Source organism: Tenrec ecaudatus, chromosome 1 (genome assembly GCF_050624435.1).
Source record: "Tenrec ecaudatus isolate mTenEca1 chromosome 1, mTenEca1.hap1, whole genome shotgun sequence".
Taxonomy (NCBI): domain Eukaryota; kingdom Metazoa; phylum Chordata; class Mammalia; order Afrosoricida; family Tenrecidae; genus Tenrec; species Tenrec ecaudatus.
The window spans coordinates 167,564,982-167,584,327 of NC_134530.1; the positions used below are offsets into that span (position 1 = coordinate 167,564,982).

The 19,346-nt window shown below is 45.6% G+C and overlaps 1 protein-coding gene across 1 annotated transcript; it reads right to left on the minus strand.

Moving 5' to 3' along the window:
- Positions 1 to 6,725: 6,725 nt before the first annotated feature.
- CD5L (CD5 molecule like) lies at positions 6,726 to 18,948 on the minus strand. Its single transcript, XM_075540765.1, has 6 exons — positions 18,921 to 18,948; positions 16,717 to 16,743; positions 13,160 to 13,486; positions 11,408 to 11,734; positions 7,546 to 7,863; positions 6,726 to 6,733 (listed from the first exon to the last, which is right to left on the minus strand). The coding sequence occupies exons 1-6, from the start codon at positions 18,946 to 18,948 to the stop codon at positions 6,726 to 6,728; spliced, it is 1,035 nt and encodes a 344-aa protein (XP_075396880.1).
- Positions 18,949 to 19,346: the final 398 nt, after the last annotated feature.

Genomic DNA, 19,346 nt, shown 5'->3' on the forward strand with positions numbered 1-19,346 from the left:
TAATGTATAATTTATCAAGGATTCAAGGGGTGGGGATGGGGGAGGGAGGGAAAAACAAGGAGCTGATACCAAGGGCTTAAATAGAAGGTAAATATTCAGAAAACAATGATGGCAACATATGTACAAATATGATTGATTCAATTAATGTATGGACTGTTATAAGAGCTGTAAGAGCCCTCAATAAAATTATCCTTTTAAAGGGGTGGGGGCTTTCCAGCTGCTTTGCCCATGACACGTTGCATAACTAAATGTCTGAAATTGTACCTGCTCTTGACTGGCTCAGACTGACTTAACAAACTCAACCAACTCCTCTGTGTTGTTGGTCATCCATACTCATTGAAGGTAACAGAGAGAGAGAGGGGGCGCCTGAAAGGAGAGTCGGGCTTACTAAACCCCCGGAGAGGGAGAGAGAATATGGCAATGTTGTTGTTTGATTGTTTTACTGGGACTCTTCCAGCTCTAATAACATCCCATGCATCCATCGGGTCAAGTACATTTGTACATATGCTGCCATCATCATTTCTAAAACATTTTCTTTCTACTTGAGCCCTTGGTATAAGCTCCTCTTTTTTCCCCTCCCTCCCCACCCTCGTGAATCCTTGAATATTGTTGTTGTCTGTTTTGTTTTGTTTTTCTCTTCTCTTCTGCTGGACACTGTGGAAAAAAAAGTGTTGCATGAATTGGTGTTGCGAGAACTCTCTCTCTCATAATGACGAGTTTATTGACAGGAAGTTATCCTAAGTGAGCTTTGACAAGGTCAGAGAAGCCTGAAGGAAAAATCCCAAGGCAATCCCAAATACCTGATGAGAGAGTGGAAAGTTCTTGAAAACATCAGTTTAGGAGAGGACTTTTATAAATGAATCTCTCTCTCTCTCTCTCTCTCTCTCTCTCTCTCTCTCTTTCTCTCTCTCTCTTTCTCTCTCTCATACTCGCTCTCTCAGTGTGTTAGGAATTTTTATTTTCTTTGAAAATGGAGTAATGTTTGAGTCTCAATTTCTTGTGGTGTTTGTAACAAGTCCCCACCACTAAGTGACTTGACCAAAGAAATGCATTTTCTCATAGTTCTGGAAGTCCAAAGTCTGAAATGAGCTTCACTGTAAGGAAACCGAGGTGTCATCTGGGAGACCCTCATGATGCTCCCCATGGAGAAGCAGGACCCTCCTCCTCTGCCCTCCAGTAACTGCCTCCCGTGGCTGTGGCTGCAGCGTTCCAGTCTCTGCCTCCACCTTCTCCTCTGAGTGTGTTCCTGCTCTGTGTTAAACCTTCCTCTCCAGAAATAAACTCAGTGCCTGTCAGTCGATTCCAACTCATAGTGACCCTGTCTTTGGCAGAGACTAACTGGTCCACAGGGTTCCTGAGACTGCAAGCCTTTGGAGAAGAAGACTGACAACGTGGTGGTTTGAACCACTGACCTTCCAGCAAACAGTGAAGCACTTCATCTGCTATGTCACCAGGACTCCTGATATCTCTTTCAGCTTCCCTCCTTTTTTATTTTATTTAACAGATTTATTGACATATAATTCACATATAATACAATTCAATGGTTATGTATATTAAAGAGAGTTGTGTATTCATCACCCCAATCCATTTTAGAACATTTTCTTCATTTTTATATCCATTATTATTACCTCTGTTTCCCCACAACCTCTCTTGTCACAGCCCAGAACTATGAATCTAGTGTCAAACAATATGAACAGAGAGTTCATGAAAAAATGACATCCAAATGGCTAACAAACATGAGAAAAATGCTCATGATCATGACCCACCCAGGAGTTGTAAATCCAAATAGTGATGAGGTATCACCTTACATCTGCAATTGCAGTCCAATTCAAAAAAAGACGGGAAAAAGACAAATGCTGGAGAGAGTGTGGAGAGGGTGTAGTTTCCAAATGTACTGCTGATGGGTCTCTAAATATGTACAAGCATTGTAGAAAGTGATATAGCACCACCTCAAACAACTGGGCATAGAAACTCCTTACAATCAAAGAGTATTATCAATAGCATTGAATTTTACATATAGAAGTTGTTGAACTGCAGAATGTTTTGTTGTGTATATTTTTGCCACAACTTTAAAAAGAATTGCCTGAATAACAATGAGGACAAGGAAGAAGAAAATGTTTTTAAATTGATTGTGGTAATGATTGTACACCTCTTCTTGATATGATTGAACTATTGAATTATATATGTGGATAAGTGTCAATAAAACCATTAAAATTTTTTAATTAATAAATTCCATACAATCCAGCATCACCTCTGCTGGGTATGTACCATAAACCAGTAACATGAGCAGACATATGCACCCCTATTGTAGTTGGTCAAGTTTACATCAACTTGAGGCTCCTGGCTAGGGGTAGAGTCAAACCTATCAATCAAGTGGCAGCTTGATGACACTTCTTTGAGGGTGTTATCTTTTTTATAACAGTGAGGCTTCTAGGAATCTCTCTCTCTCTCTCTCTCTCTCTCTCTCTCTCTCTCTCTCTCTCTCTCTCCCCTCACCCCCCTTCACCTCCCTGCTTGCTGGGACGTTGCCTCAAACCCTGAGAGCTGTCATCAACCTACCATGTTTCCTTCCATCAACTTGGATCCATGTGACTCTGCCCCCACTGGCCTGTGCAATTCTTGCCCCCAGGTCACTGGCATTCAGCTACAGGAGTCTGAAGAGGGACTTCTGGACCAGCCTCAAACTAGTGGACTTGAGTTAGACTGGACTGGAATACCTTCTTGGTATATAATTACTTCTTTATATAAGGCTCTTTCTTATGCATAGATCAGTATCTCTGGATTTGCTTCTCTAGACAACACAGCCTAACGCAACTACCATGTTCATTGCATTGTACACTGTAGCAAGAGGTAGGAAGCAGCCCAAATGCCCACAGTAGAAGAAAAATAAAGCAACTTTCACACACACACACACAATGGGATAATATACATTGCCAAAAAAAAGTGATGAACCCATGAAACTCATGACATGGACGAACCTGAAGAACATTATGATAACTGAAGTTAGCCGATCACAATAGGACAAATATTGCCTAAGACCACTAATATAAGATAAAAACCAAGACACAGATTTGCATACCAATAGGAACAGACTCTGAAGGCTCTCGAGTCATGGAAGGTAAGGATGAAAAGATGAAGCAATGGGAAGACTAGCAGGCTGACAAGCATTGACTTGGTTGAAAAGCAGAATGGAAATCCATCAGAGAGAGAAAAGAAATCAGGAGTGGGGGCACGGATATAACGCAGAGGTGGAGCGCATGGATGAGCGATCTGAAGTTTTGAATGCAGAATTGGTGTGGAATGTAAGCCCTCATCTAATTCACAATTAAAAATTCATTAAAATAAATAAATATCAAATCACTCAAAAAAAGAAGAAGGTTGTTTGGTGAGTTTTTAATCAGTATAATTAATGGTTTAATCGTTACGTCTATACTAATAGGGTGAATTAACTGCTATAAATGAACAACTCTGACATCTCAGGGGCATCATGTAAACAACATTTATTCTTATTCACAGGCAGCAGAGGATCAGAGGGAGACTTGGCTTCACCTGGTCATTCAGACATTCAACTTCCTTCCCTCTTCTGGCTCTGCCCACATGTGTCCCTGGGGTCTCTCTGCAACCTACCAGTAGCCGGAGAGGGAAAGCCCATGCAGCAGACAAGCGACTGTTGTCTTTTTTTGATAGGAAGGTTTTATAAACCATTTACATTCATACTTCATTCGTGAGAACTTCCAACATGATTTTTCTACGTATGAGGGCTGGGAAGTGCAGGCTAATACTGTGTCCAGGGAAAAGGAAGGAACATGGGCGGCTGTGGGCCCTGGCAGATTCTGTCTCTGCTAATCCTTCAGGCTCTGCTATTCTAGGCTCTTCCCTTCCATCTGGGCATCAAGGCAAGACCGTTGTCTTCTTGAGTCAGGGAGTTCTCTTCTCTGTAGAGTGCTGAACGCCAGTGCCAAATTTCCCGTCAGCCTCTCAGTTTTCTTTCAGTCTTTTCTTGGGCGGTGCGTTCTTGTTGCATCTACTAATATTGCCCTTTGGAGACCTGGTGGTGCCAATCGTTAATGCACTTGGCTGCAAACTGACAAGCTGGAGGTCCAAGTCCTGCCCTTAGAACATGCCTCGCGACCTTCTAGAAACCCCGCCACTGGAAGCCAGAGGGAGCACAGCTCGCCTATGACATATATGAGGTCATCATGCACTGGAGTTGCTTCAGCGGGAACTCCATCTAATAGCATCGACTAGGTCTTACTTTCAGTGGGGAACCGAGGAGCGTGCTTGCTCCCGTGAAGATTTAAACGTCCTGGACACCCACCCCGGCAGTTCTGCTCTGTCTAACAGGGTTGCTTTGAGCCAGAATCAACTCACTGGCAGTGCGTTTGGTTTTGCTTTTGTTTTTTTATCTAACTGGTCTCTAGGGGTCTTGCTGGATTGAAAGTTTACAAAAGGAATTTCAATAGAGAAATTACAGGGGGGATTAAAGTGCCACCCCCACGCTGTCATGTTGCTTTAAAGAGAGAGACCCCTCTCAAGGACTCCATCGAGGCAGCCCGGCCTGCCTTCAGACTTCAGGGGCCACACATGGCTGGAGAGGAACGACTGTCTGTAGGCAAAACATCAACCATCTATGAGAACTGCTCAGTAGACTGGGGTTGATTCGCAAATGTCAAGGCATTTTCTCCCTGACTGTGAGGCTCGGTTTCTCACCCGTGTCCCATCTAGTTCTTAAATAGCCATCCCGCACCTCCATGTGGAGCATCTGCACTGAGATAGGTCAGTAGGTGGCAGAAGGACCTTCTTGTTGTTCAAAGTCATGAGATACAATTGCACAATTCTCATTCCTCCGCTGGTGATCTCTCACCTCTCTTATCTGAGTCTGAAACAAACAGAGCAAACTATTGCCATTCAGGGGATTGTGGCTCTATAGGAAAGGCAGAACTGCTCCTTGGGGTTTCCACGACTTTCAATCTTGCTAGGAACAGACAGCCTCACTTTTCTCCCATGGAGCCGCTGGTGAGTTTGAACTACTGGCCTTGTGGTTAGCAGCTCAATGCATAGCCCACTGCACCCCCATAGCGCTCTTATCTGAACATGGCACAGCTACGATGACAAACACACCCTAAAACTATTGACTGGCCAAGTCTGTCACCAAATACTATCAGTACCATGCACATTCTTCACAACTCCTCTTTCAGAGAACCTCCTCATTCCATCATTACCATGTTCCATGTCAGAAAGTACTTATCTCTGCTCAGTGTTCTGGGATCCCTGCTAAAACCTGGTGCTGAAACAATGAGTAAATATTCTAGAACAAAGGACTACAAGATGTAGAACTGAGACATGAGCACCTTGGGGCGTACTGGCCTACTGTCTCCCAGGAAGTGGTGGGCCCTACCTCTCACAAGTCTTTTTTGGTTACATGATGCCCATTCTCCTGCTAGTGACCTTGCCTTTGTGGCTGAACTGTTCTGACCAAATTAACCAGAGTCAGGATCCAGAGATAAGTATGAGTTTGGGTCACAAAATGTATTGGTTAGAAGAGAAGTTGCTTGTTTGTTTGTTTGTTTGTTTGTTTGTTTGTTTTCCTTTAAGAAACGTTAGGAAAGCATGGGATCAGTTGGGTGACTAGAGGTATGTTTGTCTCTAGGTTAGGAGATGAAGGATTGGCTGGGCAGGAAATGGGTCGGCAGTGACAGAGCTCCTAACCCAGAGGGGAGAGCTATATCACATACCTGCTTGTACCTGCCGGCAGGTTCTCTGCTGCCTAATTCTGCCTAAAAGACCATCACTGGGAAGCTGCTACATCTACTTTCTCACATACACAAAGAGCACATCACACAGATGGACAACTGTTGAGACGATGGGATCTCCTTCTTTAGACAGTATAAATGGAAGGCTCCTTCCTGTAAGCATTCAGCATAGCCTCAGAGACTGACTGTCTATTTTTACAATTAAGTTTTATCACAGTATCATTATGCCTGGTGTCGGTTCACCAGGTTCTAAAGCCTCAGTTGATACCAGGGAAACCGTGTTCCCTACTTGACATGAGACTTAGCTGGATATTTCCGCCTCCTTCGGCCTTTTTCTTGCCCTTTTCTCAGTGGTGGCTCTACCTCCAAGATATTTTCCCTCAGATAAAGGATTGCATTTGTAAGATTCTTTGGCTACAGGCTACCTCTGTTGGCAGGTAGTGTAGGGATGAACCAACAGCAACAGCAAGAGGTTATTACCAGGGCACTCAGGGAATTCAACATTTCCCCCCAAGTTTCATGTAAAAAGATCAGGTTTCGAGGTAGAAGACTCTGCCCTGGAATAATGACCTGCTTTCTCTAAAGAATAAGAGCGTGTGGACGCTGGATTCCTTGTGATCACCTAAGATCGGGTCAATGTACCCCACTCCCACCGCAGGTTCTGTGACATTGTCTGTGACATTGTCTTTCAAATGTTATTTTAATTGTTCTTTCCTTCCATTTTTTTCACAGACACCCATCTTGCGCTGGGGTGGCCTGCATGGATGGTCAACATGTCAGGCCTGGGCTACCTCACAATTGGAGAAAGGGCAGGAAGAGCTAAAACCAATGCCAGTGTGGGGTCAGCACTGAGGAGAGGACAGCGAAAGGGCATCTTTTCCAGCAAGAGCTCCCCACGGCTTCCCTCCTGACTCATGTCTCCAGGCAAGGACGGCGGCGCTTGACTCTGTGCGCAAGAATTCAGCAGAGTAGTCAGGGACCTGAAGAGGGGGCAAGGAGCTGTGGCTGAAGTCTGCAGGCTCAGGGTGGGGGCTGAGGTAATCCGGGTCCAAAAGACGGGAGGGTCATTCCAGAGTCAGTCACAGCCAGGTGAAACGTCAAGAAGGCAGGGCTAGGGTTCTGTCATGAACAGAATATAGAGTGAGGTTGGCAACAGTTCAGACAATGACCGCTTCACTCAAGCTTAAAGAGACCAAGGCAAAGATGGTGACCCTCCCAGGGTCCAAGCCACACACGTTTCCCACTCTGACGTGAAACCAAGTCACAATCTGCTACAGAATCCCAGGGATATAGCAAATCCATTCACAAATCATATTCACCTAGTTTAACGCATTTTATACTCTACAAGCATAACACTCAGTGAGGTAAATGGGGTGAGTGTCTTCCTAGTTTACACATGAAAACACTGAGCTTCAGAGAATTAAATCACCAGCCTTAGCTGGTGCCACATGGTTGCAGGAAAGCTAGCTGCTAGTCACAGTCCTCGATCAATTCTCAGGTCTTACCTAGTGTCAGAGTCAAGTAGCTCTGGGCCGTCAACTCCAACCCTGATCATAAAACTGAGCTGCTGACCAGTGGTTGTCTAGAGTCAGTGCCCAAGGGCAGCACTTGCATTTCTTCGCCCAAGTTGGGCCAGGAATTCTTCCTCTGGTCCCCTTTAGAGCTCTATAGTCCAGAGGTAGGATCCCAGCCTCTCTGATAAGACTTTCATGGACAAGTTCAAAGACTCCCCACCCCCGTCTACCCCTCTTGCACCAGGTCAGTCCTCATGGACCCTAGCTGTAGAACTTACCTGAGCAAATCACAGCCACGTCTTCCTTGTGTGTACAGTCATGGTACCCCCATAACCGGTGCCGGCACTGCTCCAAGGATGTCTCATTCCCTGAGCAACGCACATCATCCAGCCAGATTTGGCCAACTCCCGGGACAAAGGGTTTCTTGGCATGGGGAGGTCGAGAGACGGGCTTCCCACAGCCCAGCTGCTTGCAAACCACCTGATTCTCCTTTTCACCCCAGTCGTCATCACAGACAGAGCCCCACAGACCCTTATGCAACACCTCCAGTCGCCCAGAGCAGTGATCTCCTCCTTCCAGCCTCAGCTCAAAGGGGCCTGCGGGAAGGAATGGGACGTCAGGGGTTGAACAGAGCCACGGAAAGAAAGTGAAAAGGAATTCACCGACATCCTCACTTAAACTTGGAAAACTCTCCACAAATATTTCTGTGATTACACCCCCTTCCCCAGGTCCCTTCATATTCCAAACCTTTTGACCTAGGGACCTTTCTCCAACAAAGATCTTTTCATTTCTCTATCTATTTTATAGAACGAACATCTATAAATTATGTTCTAGTAGGTGTTTTTTTTAAATAAAAAAACCATTTTACGGGGAGTTAATACAGATAGCATATCATTTCATCATTGTTCAATCACATCAAGCAGGATTTACAATTGCTACCACAATCAGTTTCAAAAATTATTTTCCTCCTGGATTCCTTGATATCAGCTCCCCTTTACTACCCTCCCCCCCACCACTGTATCCCGCTCCATCCCTACCCCCAAACACTTATTCTATTTACCATAGGTTCATCGATTCTGGGTTTCATGTACTGAAAACCAGAACAATGTATTACAAAAATTCAAGAGGGTAGTCCCCCAAAACATAACGCATCTGAGATTAACCCCAATATGAACAAATAAATGACCAAAAAATACAGAAAGTGTTGCAAATCAGATCAAGCACAATGTGCATCAGAGTGGGAATCAACTGACAAGGTTAACCGTTCAAGTCAGGTTCATCATTTGGATCTCCTGTAGTCATCTTTCCAATGCACTCTATTTGGTAATCACTTTCCTCCCATCCCGCTAGTTGTTGCTTTTTAAGTGAAGAACTTAACAAATTTATGAAATAGTTGTCCTCGTCCATAGTTAATATTTTTTCAGAAAGCCCAAGAAAAAGTCAAAGCTGAGGCGATGGATGATTGATTCAATCTTTCCCTTTCTCCCAGCCCAGCTCTGACCAAGGGGAAACGCGGAATATCTGCTACCTCAGTTTGAATTCTGCCAGCCTCGCTCAATGGAGCCAAAATGGGATCTATAAATGGGTGCTTCATGCTTATCAGCTACTGGAATTTGAAAGTACTTGACTGATACAGTTCTGGTGTCTTGAAGAAGCTCCTGGGGTACACGAGCCTCCTTCTAGAAGCAGCCTCTTTCCCCAGTCCAGACCACTGTCTGGGGGGTTGTTCATTTGTCTTTAATGACCTCATATCTGTCTTCTCTGCATCGATTCTGCTTCTCAGAACCAAGGATTAGGATCAACTAGCATGGGCATCTCTGAGACGTGATGCTGCCAGTGCCCTGATAATAGATAGCAGCCCGGTTCAGAGACTTCCGGTGCCAAACCCAGGCCCTCTTTTGATCTTGAGGTCAGTCAGTTTATTTACCTGGCTACCTGAATGTGTAAGTTGGATTGTTGCCAGCCCCTTGGAAAAGGAGAGGCAGCCGTAGAGCATAATGAACTTCTCAACTCCAAGTCCATCCCTTCTAGCTGGTAACCAGTCCCCATAGAGTCTATTCCAACCCATGGCAACCCCTTGGGTGTCCAAGCAGACTTGTGCTCCACAGGATTTTCCATGGCCAAATTTCAGAAGTTGAACACCAGGACTTTTTTACAAGTTGCCCCTGGGAGGTCTTGGCCCACCGCACTTTAGATGATCAGCTGAGTGTGCTGACCATTTGCACCCCATCCTGCCTAATGCTGCCTAATTCCTCTCTCTCCACAAACCTCACGTTAGGATCCCCTACGCAACCCCAATTGTATCAAATACGAAAGCTGTATTCTTAGATGCCCCGCCAGTTCCTACCCTATTGCTTCCTTTCTTTCAGCTAACACTGGCAGTCGTTATTTTTTTTAGAAATTTAAGACTTTGTGCAAATATTATCATTGTTGAGGAGAGACCTAATCAAAATAGATATGTAAAGTCAGTTCTTAGTTAAAGAAATAATCCTGGAAACCCTAATAATTTGTGGAGCAGATAGTATAGACCACAGCAGAATTGGGGAAGAACTTCAAATCATATTTTAAAATGTATTCATTTAACATATTTATTGCAGACTAGAAAGCCCCCATCTGTTTGGTGTCCCTGGGGGACAGCATGTTTGGCAGAGTGGAGGGTCAGTAAGACAAGAGAAGACCTTCAAATGAGGTGAATTGACACTGTGGCTATAGTCATCGGCTCTAACACAGCGGCAGCTTTGAGGATGGGCAACACGGCGACAGCTTGAGGATGGGTAGCATAGCGTTCTGTCATGTGTTGGTGATGCCATGAGTCAGAACTGACTGGACAGCGCCAGTCAGCAACAGCAATTTCTTTGGCTAAGACACTCACTGCCATCGTGTCAATGCCGGTTCATAGAGACCGACCCCACGGGACAGGAGAGAGCTAACTGCCCCTGTGAGTGTCCGAGACTGACACATCAGGGCTGCGGAAACACCCGTCTTTCTCCTGTGGAGCGACTAGCGGTTTCCAATGGCTGACTTTCCCGTTAACAGGCCCACGTGGAACCCCGAGCCTGCCAGAGCTCCTTGGGTTAAAAAGCTCACATGAAAATTGTCAATTGGAAAACGGATTTGCCTTTAAAGTTTCACCAAGTTCACAATAGAAAGGGTTTTAAAAATCTATTGCCAAGCAACACCAGGTATGCTGCTGCTCCCTAACCAACTCACAGTGAAGTGGTGCACGCCTGTCTGCAAGACACAGATTAACCTAGTGGTTCAGTAATCTAGACGAGGTTACTCATCCCTGCATCATGGCAGTGGTGGGATCGTTTCCGTTTTAAATGCACCGTTTAAGGAGCAAAATGCAGAGCAAGCGAGTATCCATTCAGACCATTCTGGGCAGAGGAGAGAAGCCAGGCCAGCATGAAAGAAGCGTGCTGCGGGGAATCCAGAAGGCTCAGAAGGCTTACACGGAGTCCAATAGGGTAATCCAAGCCTGGCGGTCAAACCTCACCCACGGTTTTGTTCACTGCTGAGCGCTTTAACCACTGCACCACCGGGGCTCCAAAATAAGCATTAAAACCCCCTCACTGCCATTGAGTTGATTCTGACTCCGAGCAGAGCTGCCCTGTGGGCCTCTGGGCTGGCAGTCGTGACAGCCGCAGTGAGGCTCGTCTTGCTCCCGCAGAGCGGCTGGTGGTTTCCAACTGCTGGCCTTTCAAATTATCAGCCCAGTGCTTAAGGCACTGCGTTACCAAGGCTCCCCACCGAGTCAATGTCAATGCACAGCCACCCTCTAGGACAGGCTGGAACTACCCCTGTGAGGTTAGCAGAGTGGAAAGCCCAAGCTTTCTCTCATAGAACAGCTGGTGTGATCAAACTTCTGACCATGCGACGAGCAGCCCAATCGTAGTCACTCACCACCAGGGCCCCCGATAGAACAACAGTCCCTAAAAACATAAGACTTAATATTGTTTAAAGCATTTCATACACAAAAGCAGTTATGAATAGCCCCCCCTTTTCTGGCAAGAACAATAAGGACAGGCACAGTTAAATAACTTTGCCATATCTATTTACAATTCTCTGTAAATAATAATTGAATAAAATTCTATTGACTAGATGTACCAATGTATTACTCTCTGAACTTGTAGGCATTACCTTCACATTGGACCCATGTGTCTTGGTCATGGGTGCAGGTGCTTCCCCCCCACGGGCTCAAGGAGCATTTCTGAAGGGTTAGTTCTTTTCCTGAGCATGAGACCCAGCTCAGCCAGATGGGCCATGGGCCCTGGACAGCTCTGTTGTAGTATGCTTGGGTCAGTAGGGCACGTCCGCATCCCAGCTGCCGGCAGACCACCTTGGCCGCACGGAGGTTCCAACCTGCTTTGCACACGGAGCCCCACTGGCCCTGGTGCTTCACCTCCAATCGCCCCTCGCAGCGGCTCGGGCCATCGGCAAGTCGCACAGTCTCAGAGAATGGGAAAGCTACAGAGGAAATAGAACAATCATCTCGGGGGAAGGAGGCACTGTGCACATCTCTGTGCTTGGTGTTTAGTCCAATGCAAACATGCTATTAGCACCTAATAACTGCTGACAGGTGCTTATTGAATGAACCAGTGAGTCCATTCTGAGTTGAAACATTAAGTGTCTGTGATGGTACTACTTTCTCGCATTATTTTCACATTCAAAACTGTTCCTCATTTGCCTCTCCTAAAAAGTAGGGCAAAAGGTGATATGGGTTTAAATGGATGAATAGATAGATAAATAAATAACAAAACAGAATGAGAAGGAAAGTAGTGAACTCAAGGCTAATGCTTGTTTGTTAAACCATCACCCGAGTATCTCAGATTGGTGTTCTTCACCCTCACCACCTCCTCAGACATAGCAGAAGCGTTGGCAAGAGGGCACAAAGATTCCGTGATGGATTCCGTGACAGTAAACACATGGGAAGACAGAGAAAGAGCAGACGTGGCCTCACTTTGCAGCCAAGCCACAGTCTAACAGGGAGTGCAGACACAGGGGGTCATCAGACTGGAAGCAATACTGGCCAGAGAACGCAGGAAGAGAACAGAGTGTGAGAGCTTCCTTTGAGTGTCTCCTGCTGAACTTCACTCGCTGGTGGACTTCCCGCGACTGAAGCTATAGGAGAAGCACGCCGTACACTTGGTGAGCTTGCTCCTCCTTCCATGTTTCCAGCTCCAGATGCAGGGTGTACTATTCCATAATGGTGGGGTTTAGTACGGATAGGAACGGGAAACACAGGGAATCCAGGAAAGAGGATCCCTTCAGTTACCAGTGGTGAGAGTGGCGACACCGGGAGGGTGGGGTAGAAAGGAGGAACCAATTACAAGGATCTACATATAACCTCTTCCCTGGGGGATAGACAGCAGAAAAGGGGGTGAAGGGAGACTTCAGACAGTGTAAGACATGACAAAATAATAATAATTTATAAATTATGAAGGATTCGTGAGGAAGGGGGAACCAGGGAGGGAGGGGAAAATGAGAACCTGGGGCCAGGGGCTTGGGTGGGGAGCAAATGTTTTGAGAATGATGAGGGCATCGAAAGTACAAATGTGCTTTGCACAATTGATGTATGTGTGGACGGTGATAAGAGTTGTATGAGCCCCCAACAAAATGATTAAAATTTTTAAAAATAATCATTAAAAGAAAGATACTGGTGTGATGATTGCTAGAGGGTCTGTGTTGGTGTGGCTAGAGGAAAAGGAGGTTTTCATATAAGCAGGAAGCACTTGCCCAGGCAGGAAGAGCAACAACGCGGGATGAGGATACGTATCTCTTGGCAGGAGGGATCAATTCACAGTTGCAATTCACAGGGAAGTGCACAGTGGGGAGCAAAGGCAAAGAAGCATAGGGTTTGGGGAGCTGGCAAATGGTGCCTGCCACACTCACGGTCACATGCTGCTCCTGAGTCTTCCTTGTGAGTACAAATCCCGTAATCCAGTTCTTCTAGTTTACACTGAGCCAGGCTATCTTCCATCCCGCTGCAGGTGATTTGTTGATTGACAATGTCTTGGTTTTTGTCTGGCAGCGGCAGGTATTTTAAACCACGGGGTGTTCCTTTGGCTGCCCCACAGCCCAGTTCCCGGCACAACACGGCCACGTTCTCCATGTTCCAACCGTCATCACACAGGGTGCCCCACTGTCCATTCTGTTCCACCTCTACCCGCCCTTCGCAGCGATGGGGGCCACTCACCAGTCGCACTCTAAGCGAAGACTCTGCAAAGGAAGGCAAGATGGGGGGAGACCAGGAGACCCTCAAGTGTATTCAGGATTCTCCGGCAGCCAGGACGGCACCAACCATTCACAGAGGGCGTGGACAGTCGGGGCAGGGGGGAAAGAATGGGATTGACAAGAAGAGGAGGAAGAGGATCCGCTGGATTCATTTCTAAATTCTATTTGGTAGCCCCAGGCCTGCTTGAAACTCTAGCAAAGATTATGTTCTTTGTTGCGCGCGGCTCTGCCTCTCCCCAGGGTAGCCAAAGGGAGGGGACTGGCGGTTCTGTAAATACTTTGGGCTCCTGATCCAAACACAGAAGTCTTCTTGATGGCACCAGGTTTAAAAATGCCTGGCTTCAAACATACCTGCCACTTCATGGGAGAAAGAGGAGGCAGCCTGCTTCCATAAAAATGACCGGTTGAACCCGCTATCTGGTAAAGTCCATCTGATAAAGTCTCCATGGGTTCAAATCATCTTGACAGCAATTGATGCCTTTGTTTCCACTGAACAATTTCTCTCTCTCTCTCTCTCTCTCTCTCTCTCTCTCTCTCTCTCTCTCTCTCTCTCTCTCTCTCATTCTTCCATTGCCAACAAGAAGCCACATCATCCTTGTTCAATCCTGTGGCATTTTCTCATGTGCTGGCATCCAGCACAAAAGCAGCCCTGAGAGCACCAGGCCAGGGAAGAGTCAGAGACTCAGACCCTCACAGACCCAGAAATGAGTCTAGAGGGTCCCCGAGGGTAGAGCTGCTGAAGGCGAGAAGTCCTGAAGAACTTTCACATAAGATTGGTGGCATCTTGGACTTGATTCTGCTTCCTACATAAATCTCTCCCACCCACCGAGGCAGAGAGAGGGTCGACAAGGAAGAGCCTATCAGGCAACATCTGTGGAGCATACTACACTGTGACGTGTCCTTTCATGAACCTTGAGAACAGTGAAGAATTCAGGAATAACAGTGCGGTCCTCAAAGAGCTCAGATGTGGTCAAACCCAACCCAACCCACTGCCATTGAGGCAGTGCCACCTCATCTCGACTCTGGGGGACAGGGTAGAACCGCCCTTGTGAGTTTCTGAGACCGTGACTCTTCATGGGAGTACGAAGGCCTATCTTACTCACTTACACTTGGTAGCCTGAGACCATCACATCAGGTCTCCTGCAGTTGCAGACTTACACTGGAGAAGGAAGGGATTTGTCATGCTCGACGGAGTGGAAAAGTTAGCCTTGGGGCCATTTAACTGAGAGAGCCCGGTGCACCTGGGTGATTCACATTTGCACTGGTGGCCTGTGGCCTTCTGGTATGTGAGCAGCTTGACAGATGTTTAACACATGGGATGACCCAGTTGACTGTATGAGGGGAATGACTTCTGCTTGCCTGTCTCTGTGCTGTGTAACTCCCTAGAACATAGAGTCAACCCCACAAGGAGAGATTAAATGAGAAAACTCAATCCTCACTGCTATTAAATTGCATTGGAAACAAATTTGGTTTGTTCATTTGATTTTCGCATCTGTCTCTTTATTCCCCTTTCCCCTAATAGGCAGAAGATGTAGACTGAAGGCATGGAATTTGATTTAGTAATATAACTCCTATGAAATTTACAGCTTTTCACACAGGTTTAAAGCTTATATATTTGGGCAGAAATATAATTCAAGAGGCATCACCTAGAAATAACTTTGGGGTCCGTTTAAGTCACTGCAAGACTAGAGCTTGCCCCAGGATTATTACACGCTCCAGTTTAGATTAGCTATCAAGATGGCAGGCAAGTTATTATATTTTATTTTAAATAGTAAAATTCTGGTTGTAAGATCAACTCCCTTTTAATGAATGCTCATTTTTCCATGACCTAGGATACCAGAAAACCTATAGGAAAGAAAAAACATGTATTTAAAAGAAAAGAAACAAGCAGGAGCTTGCGTGGTGAAGGAAGGGTCAGAGAAACATTGAAGAGTTACAGGAGGGTCGAAGGAGCCCGCAGGACACTGTGCTTAGCAGCCTTTAGGCTCAGGCTCATAGATCGAGTTAGGGTCAGCGATGAAACGGCCTAGCGTGTGGGGAAGTTTTAAAGAGAGAAACAGAAGCGAACCAAGGAGCCAGAATAAAAAGACGGAGTAATCTTGGAGTTAAGCGAAGACTCTAACAGCAATGCTTATTAAGAAATCGAATCACAGACAACAGGGGGCAGGGGCTTCCACAGCCACACCAGAGTTTGCAGCTGCCACTCTCTGGTAAGGTCTACTTTCCAGAGAAAAATAGCCCAGAGAGGTCATGCTAAAGAAGCTGATACTCCACAAACTTGAGCTTGTAGCCTCATAACCTTCCTCTTCCACAGATGCATTCCCTCTGTTCAGCCCAGCCTCTGCCTGGCCGTGTATCTGCCCAAGGGCTCTTTGCGTAGGGGGCCAATGGGGGCTGCCATCCAGCCTGTTCTCTGCGCATCCAACCATGTGCTTCGCAGTGGCAGATGGATTTCTAGTTCAGACAAAGGTTCCATTAAGACTGCCAGGGGGGACCTGGATGTGCTAGTACCCAATGGAACAGAAGTGAGTTCATTTCCCAGATACGGCCACAGTGGAGCTCAGAGCTCACTCACTCTCTCTCTCTCTCTCTCTCTCTCTCTCTCTCTCTCTCTCTCTCTCTCTCTCTCTCTCTCTCTCTCTCTCTTGCTCCCTCCCCTGCTCGTTCACATGCTCATTGTGTGTGTGTGTGTGTGTGTGTGTGTGTGTGCTGTTGAGTTGATTCAGACTTATAGCAACCCTCTAGGACAGAGTAGAACGGCCCCTGCTTGGCCTGAAATAAAGCCATATGGGGCTTGCAGACTGGCCAAGCATCTTGCGCCATGGAAGCCATGTGGGGAGGAGCTTGCTCACAGTGTGCACGGAAGCAAAACCTTCAAAACATCTAGTGCATTTCAATTCATGGCGACCCTTGGTGGTGATCTTCACAGAACCCCGCCCCCCACACCCAGACTTCCTTTCAAGTAGACAAGTAGGTGAGTGCAAATCACTGTCGTTACCCAAAGGCATCTCATTGAAGGATAAACCACCTGAATTCGTGTACATTTTAGAGGTAGAAATTTACCCAAATAAGACTGAGGGAAGTGGAAAATCAGGAAGGAAGTCTACTGGGCCTGTTTTGAACCTGACTAGTTCTCCATGGCCCAGTACCTAGAAGTTTCCACTTTTCTAAGCTTGAAGCTCTCCCTCTCGGGAAACCTCCCCCCAAAACCTTACCTGAGAGTCCAGGTCCAGTGCAAATGGCTGGGGAAGGAAGAAGACAGTGAGCGAGGTTATATAGTTAATAGACAAGGCTTTGTTGAATACAACTCTCTGAAACCCCCCTGCCAAACCTTGTGGGACAGTTGGAGAGGTGCACACATGGACTCTAGGACCAACCTGATTTGGAACCTGTCCTCCTGATCTGGCCATCCCCAGAGGACATATGGACATGATCTAGGAACCACAGAGACCAAAACTACCACCGTGAAGTTGCCCTATCATGCTCTGTGCCAGACATGCCTCGATTTGGATTTCTATTCCAGTCAAATATATTGACTGGGTCTTACCACCTGGAGTTAGAGTGCCATGAACTAACCTCTGGGATCAAGAGATAAGGACACGGGAAGCCATTGGAAAGGTGCCCTGATAGGAGAAGGTTATGGCACAGCGAGCGGGGAGTGAGAGGATTGCCCAGCATTCACCAGCATTTAGTTCAAGGTCAGTACATTTTTGTGTGTGTAAAAGTCCAGATAGTAAATACTTTTGGTCTCTGTTGGAACTACTCGACTCTGCTACCATAGCTTAAAAATAGCTAGGGGCAATATGACAACAAATGGGCTTGGCTGAGATCAAACACACCTTTATTTTATCCAACTTTCATGACATGAAACACTACTCTTTTTATTTTTTCCAACAATTTCACAATGTACTGGTTTGCTGACCCCAGGTTTAAACCAATAAATCAGAAAGCAGACATACACTTAGTCCCAGACCTCTAGATTTAGGTTTCTTCCTAGAGGCTTTCCGGGGCTGGCCTCCTCTATCCATATTGCTCCCTCCTAAGACTGTAGAGTGTCCTGAGTTCTGTGACCTGTGACAGTCCCTGAGTCTAGGTATTTTCAAGTTCATCTTGATGGAATTTTCTGAAGAAATGTATCTCTTTGGACCTCCGGCCTAGAATTTTCATTCAGATACAAGCATTTCAGTGGCTTGTCCTGGAGTATTTTCTCTTCTTGATTTCCAAGGAATTCTGTAATAGTTCCACACTTCAAAATATGTCCTTTTAGTCCCATACTGCAAAACGTGTCCACCTTGAGATCTGATTTACAAACAACTAAAACTCAAGGCTTTGTTATACCTGTGTCGATTGTTTTATAATGCTCCATATGCCTTATAATGAAAACAAATCATGTGTCCATGCAGTGGAAATTAAATTGCCAAATCTGATATATAAGGTGTGAAAGCAATGTAGTCAGTTAGTCACTTGAAAGTTCTCCGCTGTAGAGAGAGGGATAATTTGAGGTGACACAGACCAGGAAGGCTTCATGAAGTAGCTAGGACCTAATTGAGTCTGGGAGATTCAATAGTCTGTTTATGATGAGCAGTACTGGCTACTAGGTGCTGTGGACTATTAAGATATTTAAGCTACGGCGAACACCTTACATAGAGCATATACGTGCCAATGGGGTGTGTGTGTGTGTGTGTGTGTGTGTGTGTGTGTGTGTGTGTGACAAAGAGAAGGAGTTCATCAAGATAATGAAAATGAAAGATTGATTAGAGAAGGCATCTACGAAGAATTGTATTATTAGAGATCCTAAAGTATCTAATGAAAAGGTTCTTTAAAAACCTATGAGGGATATAATAATATCTTTATTTCATAAATGTGAAGACAATATTTCAGAGTTATTAAAAATTGACATATTCAGATAGAGATCCAAGAATCAGGATTGAAACTCAGATCTTCTTAGTGCCCAAATCCTCATTTACTCCAGATTTCCCACGGCACTAAGAAGCCAGAAGAAAACAGGGATGTGCTATGTGGAAAACTTTTGAGAAGAAACCGAGTAATGTCATCAAAAAAGGAGTTTGTTTTGCAAATCCCCTCTCTTTTCTTGCCCCCACTGTTTGACATCTCACACATAGTGCATTCAGAGAAATTTATGTCACAAAAAGGAAATTGGAAAATTTTAGTTGTTGCAATTATAAGGAGAATCAACCTTTTTTAAAAACACCTGGCATTCAAAGTAGATTAAAAATTGGATATAAATTAAGTAGCTTCTTAGGGCTAGGAAGAGTGGCTAGCTATAGACAAAGAAGAGGAGGGAGAAGCTGACCTTAGAAGATGCTAGAATCTATACCGACTGATCAAATGGAAGATTCTCCTGATCAAAATCCTAGAAAACGCTGAAGGCTAAACCAATAGGAGCAGACATACTCACCAAGGATCAAAGAGAGGAGCAGAGTCATGACCGGGGAGCTTGAAGGAGGCTCTAGAGCAGCAGTATTCAGCTGTGGTTTCAAGTGTGCTGAGAGGAGAAAGATGGGTTCAGTCTATGGAGAAGCTTTATCAGATGACCAGGAACCAATGGACTCAGCGGGCAGAACTGACTGATAGAGCTGGATATGTGAATTCAGCATTTTTCCAAAGGCCGGAGGTAGCCGGAAATGGCAACAAAAAAAAAGATGTCCCCAAATCCCCAAAATAGAAGTATACAATGTAGCAATGACATTAATCTGTAAATAGATGCATGGCTAGACACTTACATTGAATGGAGGTGGGAGTGTACCCACAAATACAAATATGCAAGTTTGGCAGAGGATATTCACATATGAGTATTTAACGTTGATCCAGATGTACCCATGAA

Coding starts and splice junctions, on each gene's coding strand:
- CD5L (XM_075540765.1), bottom strand. CDS start 18,948: ATGACTCTGCTCCTCTCTTTGATCCTTG. Junction 16,744..18,920: donor GCTCCTCTCTTTGATCCTTG/GTGAGTATGTCT, acceptor TTCCTTCCCCAG/CCATTTGCACTGGACCTGGA. Junction 13,487..16,716: donor CACTGGACCTGGACTCTCAG/GTAAGGTTTTGG, acceptor CTTCCTTTGCAG/AGTCTTCGCTTAGAGTGCGA.